Source organism: Salminus brasiliensis, chromosome 16 (genome assembly GCF_030463535.1).
Source record: "Salminus brasiliensis chromosome 16, fSalBra1.hap2, whole genome shotgun sequence".
NCBI classification, from domain to species: domain Eukaryota; kingdom Metazoa; phylum Chordata; class Actinopteri; order Characiformes; family Bryconidae; genus Salminus; species Salminus brasiliensis.
In genome coordinates this window covers 25132185-25143593 of record NC_132893.1, presented here as the reverse complement: position 1 = coordinate 25143593, position 11409 = coordinate 25132185, and the positions used below count along the sequence as shown (strand labels likewise).

The 11409-nt window shown below is 39.7% G+C and overlaps 2 protein-coding genes across 2 annotated transcripts in view; one reads left to right on the top strand and one right to left on the bottom strand.

Moving 5' to 3' along the window:
* The window catches only part of vaspa (vasodilator stimulated phosphoprotein a), a 212962-nt gene that overhangs the window by 182889 nt on the left and 18664 nt on the right, over positions 1 to 11409 (top strand). The window lies entirely within an intron of this gene.
* LOC140537202 (putative transcription factor ovo-like protein 3) lies at positions 52 to 2008 on the bottom strand. Its single transcript, XM_072659527.1, has 3 exons — positions 1826 to 2008; positions 1323 to 1503; positions 52 to 362 (listed from the first exon to the last, which is right to left on the bottom strand). The coding sequence occupies exons 1-3, from the start codon at positions 2006 to 2008 to the stop codon at positions 52 to 54; spliced, it is 675 nt and encodes a 224-aa protein (XP_072515628.1).

Sequence of the window (11409 nt, the reverse complement as noted above, 5' to 3'; positions counted from 1 at the left end):
ACTTGAACCTGCTCCCTCATGTCCTTGTGTAGTGGGTGGTGGTGCTGAGCTTCACATGTAAAAGGCGGCGGTGGGGTAGAGCATGAAGGGTGAAATCTGGGGCTGGGTGGGCGTGTCCTGCAGGTGTTTGCGGTAGTACCTGCGCAGGGCGGGGCTTTCGGGGTGCCGCTGACGCACGTGCAGGAAGTACTCATCAGGCCGGCTGGAGGTGAAGCCACAGTCCTCACATACGAAGATCTTGGAGCGGCGCTGGCGGTAGGCGTACTGCTGTCGGACGCCGTGGATCTTCCGCATGTGCGACTCCAGCGAGCAACGCTGTGTGAAGGCCTTCTCGCACAGGTCGCATCTGTACGGCCGGATACCTGCACAAGAGGGGCGTGCAGGTGAGAAACAGGCGCCTCTGGCAAGATTCATGCATCTGCAGACCTGGAGACCCAGAGCAGTTCCAGTAATGTTTTCCCACTCACACCAAACACAGCCAATCAGCCGTGACATGTTTACTTCATTAGTTTTACACTGCATCTATGAGGTCTGTTATATTAGCATCGTAGCTTCAGTACAAAACTAAAGAAGGAAACTCTGGACTCCAATCATGTCTCATGAGCAGGGGAATGTTAAGTAAATGTCATTTTGGTGACATTTCATACATTTTATATAAACTTTTTGTTAACTAGGTAGCAAAATTAGCCAAGTAAATAATATTTAGCAGGTAGAGGCATACCAGTTGGTTTTTGCACAGGGATTCAGTACAGTATTAAGTACAGTGGAAATGTGGAAAAGGGACAGTATGGAGCACACTTTCAATTGGAAGACACTTCCAAATCCAAAATCCCATTTTGGTGCAGCAGAAAACCCTCTACATATGGTTTCCACCGATGCATAATATCGTCATGTAATGCAAAATCTTGCAAATCTCCATTTTTCCCACTTTTGGCAGAATTGATCAAAATATGATGAACGGACCAATCAAAATGCTTCAAAAACACTCCCAAAGTGTGTAAAGTTACCATTTCTGAGATTTATGTGAGATCAACAATATACATAGTATAAAAAAAAGTTTTAGATGAGGACACAGAGAGGCCAACAATCACTTTAAAGGAAATACAGAGTTCAGTGTCTGACACTAGAGTGAAGGGGCACCAGTCAACAGTATCAAGAGCTCTGCATAAAACTGGCCTGTATGGGCTGGTTGCTAGAAAGAAGGAATTCCAGAACGTATCAGAGTGACCTGGCTAAAATGTGGCATAAGGTTTTGTGGTCATATGAGATAAATGAGCATTCCTCTAATTATCTGATGGGTGTCTGCATGCATGGAGCATCACCTGTATGTGTGCGCATGTGCCTCTTCAGGTCGAAGGTGTCGTTGAAGCCTTTGCCACAGTACCTGCAAGGGTGCCTCTTGATGAGGCTGTGGCACTTCAGGTGACGGGTCAACATGCGCTGAAGTGGGAAAACCTTGTGGCACACGGGGCACAGAAAGTCACTGGAACTTGGGGGTGAGGCCTGAGGACAGATGGAGAGACAGAAAAAGAAATAAGCCAATAAATAGTGTAACAAAGCTAATGTAGCCAGGCAGCTAGCAACTATTCCTCAAATTCATTAAACCTTAGAGTGATTTAAGCTGTTAACTAGTGTGAAAAAAGCTTGTTTAAGAGGATTCTGTATAACTACAGTGTCTATAAAAATGATCAACAGAGCATCCTATAGCTAAAACACACCTAAAGTCTTGAAAAAGGGACAATTTCACCATACTATTCCTTTTAGGCTTTAATCTAAGCAAGCAAGTGAGGCTAGCATCGTTTGCCTGTTTATTAGAATGAGCTACCTTGATTCTGGAAGCTGTGGTTAGGGGGAGTGGAAGCGGCTGGAAGGCGCCCTGAGGGGGCTGCTCCGGGCAGCAGTGTTGAGGGCTTTGTGTTCCTGAATCAGTGCTGCTGGACATGTGTGCTGACTCCAGTTCAGCACTGCTGGATGTGAGCACTGGCCCAGAATGAGTGTTGCCTGACATCTGGACTAACTGCAGGTCTGTGTTGCCAAATGCTTTTTCTTCTGCTGCTGCTGGAACAGTGTGATTAATAAAGAAGACCATTGATAAGAAAATGCACCATTGATAATTTAATAGCAGAGATTAGTGGAGGTATTCATCACTGTGGATTAAAGTTATTTTATAATGTCTGGGATCACTATATTTTATAGATAACGTGCTGCCCAAAAAAGCACTAAAACAACTTAATGATTTATATTCATAAGAGTTCATGCTCTTCTAACCCAGCTAACAGTTTTTGTTTAAAAGAACATTTTCTGAACATTACAAGTGTTGGTTCTTTTGTTTGTTCAGTCTATCAGGGTTTGTGGAATGGTTTTATATAACATTATATTAATAAAAAAAATACTATTCATTTTCATTTATTCTCACTATAGAATATGGGCATATTATGTTTGGTAGGCTTTTTAAAAAAGTAATAGAAGTTCATAATTGTAACTTTTTTATTATCAGTCAGTTCTGAAAATATTTTATTCTATGTTTAAATGAATGCTCAAATTCTTTACTCATTCATTAAATATCATTATTATATATTATTGTAATCTATTATTACATTTTCAGTTTTGGAAATGTTACTCTTGTATGAGCGCTGTGTGAAATATGTTTAATAACGTTGTGATGCAAACTGTTATTAAATTCCTGTAACGTTTTTTCTGGAGTGTTCTGTAACCTTCCTGAAACCTTGCTGGTGTTCAGATTTCAAAGCACTCACAAAGAATGATCAGATTGTAGATCGTAGATAGCGTGGAATGACTTGAGAAATTTGAAGGCTTTGAAAAGTGGGAAAACTTTTAAAATCTCTGATAAATGTAAAATACTAATCTCATATGATGTAGGAATGTTAGAATCCTGTCAGCATGTCAAAATAATAGTCTTAATTAGCTCAAATTGTCAACTGAAAATCAAGTCTTTACAAAATAAAACCAATATATTACTTTTAATTCTTCTCATCAAAACATTTACCCACACATAACTAGGGATGTCCTCTTAACATTAGTGACATTCTCTTTTGGTCTGCTCAATGAAGGAGAGTTAGGTGAACAGAACTTTAATTTCAGTTTTGACATTCAGAGGACATTAGACATATTTGGTTCATCTATTTTTAAAAAACATAATAATATGTCATGCGCTAAAACAATACATTTAGTATGCAGGTTTTAGGTGTTCTAGGAGTTTGAGCTAGAGGGAGGTGGAACCGACCAAAGAATAAAAGTCCATAATTCAGGATAAAAAGTTATGTTACGTAAATGTTACTTGTAATTACAGAATAATTATGGAATAATTAGTATAGTAGTTAGATATAAATTGTCACAAAAATAAAATATAATAGTATAATAACTGAATAGTAGGCCAGCAGACTTAATTTAGTTTTAAAGTCAAGTATAACAATTTAATTCTCTCAAGTACATTAAACTGATTTAATTCAAATATGTATGTAATTCCCACACACATTAAATATATTACATAATAATATATAAATATTAATATAACATTATATTACAACTTTTTATTAGAATTATTTCTGGCCAGTATTGTATTGCATTCAAAAGAGAAGTAGATGGTTAAACCTAGTAAAGTCAGTGCATTCCTTGTTTATAAAATATCTGATCTTGAAATTAATTCCTTCATATTTTAAATGTAGAAGTACCTATAATGGTTGGGTTGGTCCAGGGTGGGTTCTGGGGGTCTCTCCAAATCCAGGCAGTGTACACTGACTGCTTCCTTCTCACCAGGAATGAACGGGGCATCTTCAGTCCACTTGTCTCAAACCTCCCGACCACTATGTTGAAGCCAACCTTGGTGCACTTGCTATATGAATTTAACCTCAGTTGTATCTCAGTGTCAGACCTGCTTAAAAAGTTCCCATGTACTCCCATACACTGTCTCTTAGCTCTTTACTTGTGTCCCACCTGCATGTGTGTGTCTGCGTCCTTCACAATATTCAGCGGTTAGACAGCGCAAATCTCAGTGCTCATTTCCATATCTCAGGAGGCCACGGCAGCAGACACACCTGTGTGTGTGTGTGTGTGTGTGTGTGTGTGTGTGTGTGTGTGTGTGTGTGTGTTAACTGCTGGCCAGCTGGTTTTGCATGCCAGGTAGTGAGAATCTGGTCTCTTCATTCAACTGGTCCTTCCATGCAAATGGCCCACTGGCTCTGCCGGCATGGAGGCCACGGTCTGCCTAACAGGAGCACGCACAGCCTGGACTGCTAGTAAAATTCAGCTTTTATTTCGTCCCATGCGATTGTCTGTTGGGTTTGCGTCGCCCTGGCTCAGACAAAGGCCATTCAAATCCTCCTTGTACTGTTTACTATCTGTTAACTACCCCGTTTAGGGGGACTGAATGAACATCTTTCCACACTTTACAGGTGGCCTTTTTCTGTTGTGCTGAAGAAAGGATGAAATTCATCCCCACCGACATGTCTCTCTGTGTGTGTTTTTTTCAGTGGCTTTTATTCAGTGTTCAGGGTCAATAAAGTAGTTGTGTGCTAATTTCTAAAACAAAATGAAGCTGCTATATTGATTTGGATCTACAGTTCTGAGAAAAAGTGCTATGGAGCTTTTATATTTTGTGGAGGTTCTTGTTGATGTTTGAAGGTTCTTCTGATAAAATGGTTCCAAAAGTGGTTCCTCAGTAAATGCTCAGTTCCTCAGTCTTAGCATGTTGATAGAGGTGAGTTGAAGAGTTGACATTAGCATTAGGCTCATTACACTGGACTCTGACTGGCAAATAAATGGGCCCTCATTCAGTGCCGCGCAGCCAATATGCAAACTGTGCCTCAAGCTCTGAGATATCACAGCATCCCTGAAAATAGTGAGGAATACTCAGCGTTTTTCAACCTCTGTCTCAGTCTGTCACTTCTATCATGTATGATAATCTCATTTAAATGTTTTTTCCCCACTTAACATTGATGTGGAAAATGAGGTTGCTTTTTGTGCCTTTACTAAGTACAGGGCAGTGCACTGAGTGCAGTGAAATTAATCTCTGTATACTAACCATACCATACCAACCTCTTTAAAGAACTATCTATGAGGGTTTTCCTTATATCTGAGGAACCATTTAACCAAGCAAAGAACCATTTCCCCCCAGATCTTTAAAAGGCCATTGCCAATACTAATGACCCCTTGAAAAGTGTATGTACTGTGTCCTTGAGGTCTAGAAAGGTAAATGTAAATAAAATGAATAATGAAATAATAGTTTAATTGGACTGAATAATAAGACTTGTGTAGGTGTGGACTGATGATGAGAGTATGGTGTTATACATATTTACAGTAACATACATCAGTCTTATGCAAAAGTTTGGGCACCCCTGGCTGTATTGTTCATATCCATGACAGAGACACACTTTTGTACATTGTAAAGCATAATTACACTCTATTTGCTTAATTGACCATATTGAAAGAAAAAAAACATTACATGTGGCTAAATGTAATATTTAATATATAAAAGTATGTAAATACATAGGAATTATTTCCAAAATAATAATAAAAAAAAACCTTATTTGATGATTTGTTGTTCACTAATCTGTACTTTTAATATCCACAAAATGTGTTATTTGACCAGGTGACTGTATATACACATACACAAATCAGCCACAACATTAAAACCACCAATGTGCTACTAAAAACAAAACACTCCCAATCTCATGTCCTTATATCTGAAGAAACATTTAACAACAGACAAAAGTTCTCACAGAAGAGCTACAGTAGCAGAAATGACAGAAAAAGCTTGTGCTGGCTGTCTTGTGGGGTTCATGCCTTGACAGACCAGAGCTGTCTTGGTGGCACAAGGGGGACCACCAAAATATTAAGCAGGTGGGTGTAATGTTGTGGCTGATCAGTGTATAGTGTCACTCTAAACACTGACCCTTTTTGCAGCTCACTGGTTAATGTGAGAGTAAACAGTGGTTACTGTGATTGAAACAAATACAGAAATAAACAGAAATCATGTAATGATCAGTCTGTGATCTTTATCATTTTGAGATGTTCTAATCTCGAAGCTCTGAATCTCCAAGTCCATTTTCCTACTGAACTTGATTTACAGGTGCATTTTGTATTCATGGGTTACTAACTGCATTATGTGAGGATGTTGCAAATGAGCCTATGCAGGTGTTTTCCATAAGTCATTTGGGTAAATAGAGCTTATTAGGCATAGCCAGTATTATACAAAAACACAAACATGGTAACCCATTATGAATCATAGCTGAGAATAAATACCATGCTGTATTTAATACATGTAAGATATTTAAGCTGCTTCTTTATTACATAATTTAGTAAAAATGGACTCAAAAATCTCCATTGGTCAGTAGAGACTGTAGTTACTATCTATAATTGTAATAATTATTGTTGACATGAAAATAAATAATGAAAACAGTATTCATTCACAACCCTCCTAAAATGGTTTGAGTGGCTGTCTCAGTTTACCAGCTGAATCTGCCATTAAGCTGTTGGTAAAGTGGGATAGAGAAAAAAAGCCTACCATAATTTGCCTCTCCTTTCATGTCCTTTCACTTACCTTTTATGAGGATTATCATGATCCTCATTCAGACATGGATTCTGCTTTCTTGACAGACACAGAACATCACAAGTTTAACACTTTACTTCCAGAGGATGAGGCCTGTCCTGGTTTTTGATCAGGAATTTACATATTCAAATATAGGGGATCAAGCTTAACCCTTTGTTCCAGTCTACCTCTATTTACCTGACATCCAGGAAATTTGAAGAACATTCTTATTCCAATGCCATATAACACATACACTATGTGGACAAAAGTATTGGGACACTCGTTTATTGTTTCGACTGAAATAAAGGCAATTTGTAAAAGAGTTTATCCTGCTTTTGTACCTGAGTACCTGTTTCTACTGTCCAGGGAAAGCTTTCTAATAGATATTGGAGCATTGCTGTGAGGATTTGATTGCATTAAGCAACACTGCTCCACAGCTCAATGCTAGGGGGCTTTTTACTCCTCTATCCCACACCTGGCATTAGGCTTGGTGCCAGTAGGTTCATGTTCACCTGTGTGTGTACATTTGCACATTTATGCCAGCAATGTGTGCAAGGATGCATTCTTTAGAAGGGGTGTCCACAAACATTTGGACTTATAGTGTATGTGTATTACATTTATTTATGTATTTACTTAGGCAACAGTTTGGAAACTATGTCATATATTACATTACCTTGCCTACTTGATCATATTCTGTAAACCCACTGTTTACAAACTGTATTTATTATGCCATTGCTTCATTCAAGTTCAGGTAATTTCTTAAATAAATCCTCGATTTCTCTGAGACTGTCTATAGTCTCACATGGTACAGTACTCTCACTGGCATCCCGAGACGCTCTCTAACTGTATGCAAATACCGTCCTACTGCCCTGCGCTGTCCAGAGACCGAGAAACAGACAGATAGACAGATTAAATGTGTAGAAATCAGAAAATGATTAAAATCATGGCATCTAGGTTTCGAAATGTAATCCAAACACATCATGCCTGATTCAGAATGTGGACATAACCTCTTTGTAATGACACAACACTGTGTAAAGCAGATGCTGTCCAAACATAAACAGTCAGCACACTACTGCACACCCTGCAGCTTTGCATAGTTATTTGAACAGCGACCTGCTTGAACAGGAGGGAGGGTGCCGACTTTGACTTTTAAATGTTCCTCTTTCTAATGGGAACCACACCCGCAGGGGAAGAAAAAGAGCGAGGCATCCCTTTGTCTCCTCTGAATAGCCAGCAGAAAGAAAGTGAATGAAAAACAGTGTTGACTCTTTGTAACACACGACTGTCACAATCCGAACGGTTATTCTCAGACATTAACAGCTGCAGCGGGAAAAAAAGGGCTTTTAGTGCACTTGGGTATTTGTGTTTTCCTTTTCCTTTATGGATTTGTGAGTTGCTTCTACTTCTGTTGAAAAAAGCTCACTAGCACATCTTAGAGGAGTCAGCACACTAACTAGCACATCTTAAAGCAGCCGGCACACCAACTAGCACATCTTAAAGCAGCCGGCACACCAACTAGCACATCTTAAAGCAGCCGGCACACCAACTAGCACATCTTAAAGCAGCCGGCACACCAACTAGCACATCTTAAAGCAGCCGGCACACCAACTAGCACATCTTAAAGCAGCCGGCACACCAACTAGCACATCTTAAAGCAGCCGGCACACCAACTAGCACATCTTAGAGGAGCCGGCACACAAACCAACACATCTTTTAGCAGTCACACCCTAAAGCAACAGTACATCGACCAGCATATCTTAAAGCAGCCAGTACACCAACTAGCACATCCTAAAGGAGCCAGCACACTAACTAGCACATCTTAATGCAGCCGGCACACCAACCACCACATCTTAAACCGTCACACCCTAAAGTAATCAACACATCGACACCCAACTGGCAGGTGTTGTCCTCCTACTTGACTTTGACTGGCACATAAGCACATCTTACAGCAGCCGGCACACCAACCAGTGCTGGATCTTTTAACTGGATATAGTTGGTCTATAGTAGTGGATGAGAGGAGGGTCAGTTTTGACGGTGGTGGTTGAAAGATGGTTTTCTTTAAGTGACACACCATGACATAATGATTTTGTGGCACAGGAATGCTCCCATAATGCGTTGGTGTGTCTGTGGGATTTGTGTTTAGTTCATAAGAAAACACTTTTAGCAGTAGTTTTGTTAAGCATTGCTTTTTATTATTAACTTGTTTCCTGTGATTGGTTCAGTGTTTGTGATTGATTCAGTGTTTGTGGGATAATTTAAATAACCACCCTCATGATAGTTTTTCTTTTCTATTTGAGCTTCTTATGATAGTTAATGTTAAGTAACTGTCCTCATTTCAGTGTGCGATGTCTTCAGGGTGTTAATGCAAGCTGTCCTTAGTTTTGTTTGTATCTAAATTATACTCTAATAAATAAAATATAGACATTGCATACGTATGAGTTCAATGCAGCTAAACCCTCAACCACATCCAATATTTCCATCGGGATGTTGTCTGTATGCTTGGCCTCCCAGAAAGGCTGGATCTAGTTGGTCAATAGTAGTGACTGAGAGGCGGGTCATTTTTGACATTTTTGGTTTAAAGGTGGCTCTCTTTGACTCATGCCATGATGGTATTGTGGTATAGGCTTGCTCCCATGATGCTTTGGGGTGTCTGTGGGATTTATATTTAGTTCATTAGAAAACACTTTTAGTAGTAGTTTTGTTAAGCATTGCTGTTTATTGTATTTATTGTAACTATAAAACATTTTCCTGAGATTGGTTCAGTGTTTGTGAGGATATTTAATCAATCACCCTCATGATGAACTAAGCTGAGACATAGCCTCAAGGTTGTATTGGAAGATGAGGGCTGTCTGTTTTTTTTGTTTTGTTGTTGTTGTTTGTCAAATTGTTTACATTTCTGTCCTATGAGCAGTCTTCATGTGATTGGTTCAGTGTTTATAATCACCCTCATTATGGTAACTCAGCTGAGACATAGCCTCAGGGTTGTTTTTGGGTTGTAGTTTTTTCTTTGTTGTTAAGTTTAATTGTTAGATAAGGTAGGTCAGTTTTGAAAGTGGTGGTTGACCGATGGCTTTCTCTAAGTGACTCACACCATGACGTAATGGTATTGTGGCGTAGGACTGCTTCCATGATGCTTTGGGGGTTTGTGTGGGATTTGTATTTGGTTTGTTGGAGAGCTCTTTTAGTAGTAGATTTGTTATTTGTTATTTTGTGTGAACTTGTATTCCATCATACATTTTTGTGTGATTGGTTCAGTGTTTGTGGGGGTGATTTAAATGGTCACCCTTGTGATGGCCACTATACCAAGACATGGCCTCAAGATTCCGTCACTCACTCATTTTGACTCACGCTGTCACGTGGGTCACATTGTGTTCTATCAGACATTTCCATGTGATTGGTTCCATGTTGGGGGTGGGTGGGTGATTTAAATAGTCATCTTGTGATGGCTTTTGAAACGGCCCATATCTAAATCACTAGTTTTAACCCACATCATCTAGTTAAAATATCTAATGGGCCAGATGTTCAGTCAGGTATATTAGGTAATTGGCTGCTTGTCATCTAAACGTACTTGAGTAGCAGCTGCTAGTCCGGTAGTGGCAGTGCATCCAGTGACTCCAGTGCATCAAGAGAGCTTGAGTAAACTCTGCTCTGTTCCCAACTCCAATCAAACACACCATGGTGCCTCTTTTACTGTTTATCCTCATTCTCTAATCTTCTCTGATAAACTTACCCCAGATGCCAAAACCTGAGCCATATCCAACATTTACAGCTGGTTGTTATGGCCCAATACATCTAATTAAAAGATCTAGCACTTCTTGTGATTGGTCCAGCATTTTGGGGGGAGCAATTTAAATAGTCACCCTCATGCAACTAAGCTGAGATATAGCATCAGGGTTATATTGATAGCTGAAAGGAATTGTTCTGGTCTCATTTTTTGGGTAGTTGCTACAAGTTGCTAATGCAGGATGTCACTGATTTGGGTTATGTTGTCTTTGCTTAGTGAATAGATTTGATGTAGTTAATTACAGGAGTAAAGTATTAACTTTTACTTTACTGACAGCTGTTATTTGTAACTCAACTACCTCAAGACCACCACTGTTAGCTCCAACCCAATCAGCTGATAATTGCAGCTCATCCATCTTAAAGCTACTCCAGTCAGCTACAACATCTCTCAAGCACTAGTTTTGACCCACATCATCTGGAAGTGATCTAGCACTTCCTGACCACCATGCATGCATATATTGGCCAGATATTCAGTCAAGTCCATTAGCTAGGACTGGCAGAATGGCATATAATTTAACTTACAAACTGAGTGGCAGCTCACGTGGTTGGTGGCAGTTAGTTAGTGGCTCAGTGGCAACTTGAGTGTCCGGTTCCGGCCAGTTAATGGCAGTGGCAGTAAGCCGACCATGCTGACCCTTTCCTCTTTTATCCATATTCTCAATTTCTCTAATGTTCTCTGATAACCTCTCTGGAAACATTACTTACTGTCCAGGATGATGGAGCCGAGACCGGAGCCCTATCCAACATTTATATCTGGCCCTTGTCTGTATGCATGGATGCCTAAAAGTGCTGGATATAGTTGGTCTGTAGTAGTGGATGAGAGGAGGGTCAGTTTTAACAGTAGTAATTGAAAGATGACTTTCTTTAAGTAACTCACATCATGATATGATAGATCACCCTCCTGATGGCAACTAAGTCTAGACATAACCTCAGGGTTCCATTGGATGAAGATGCCCTTCATTCTTGATTTTGTTGGATGTGGTGCACCTTTCAGCTGCTAGTTCTGACCCTCTATATCTAGTTAACGTATCTTGCATTTTCTTGTCTGCTGTACATATGGATATTGGCCAGATATTTGG

Coding starts and splice junctions, on each gene's coding strand:
- LOC140537202 (XM_072659527.1), bottom strand. CDS start 2,008: ATGTCAGGCAACACTCATTCTGGGCCAGTGCTCACATCCAGCAGTGCT. Junction 1,504..1,825: donor CCACAGCTTCCAGAATCAAG/GTAGCTCATTCT, acceptor ATCTGTCCTCAG/GCCTCACCCCCAAGTTCCAG. Junction 363..1,322: donor GCACATGCGCACACATACAG/GTGATGCTCCAT, acceptor CCTCTTGTGCAG/GTATCCGGCCGTACAGATGC.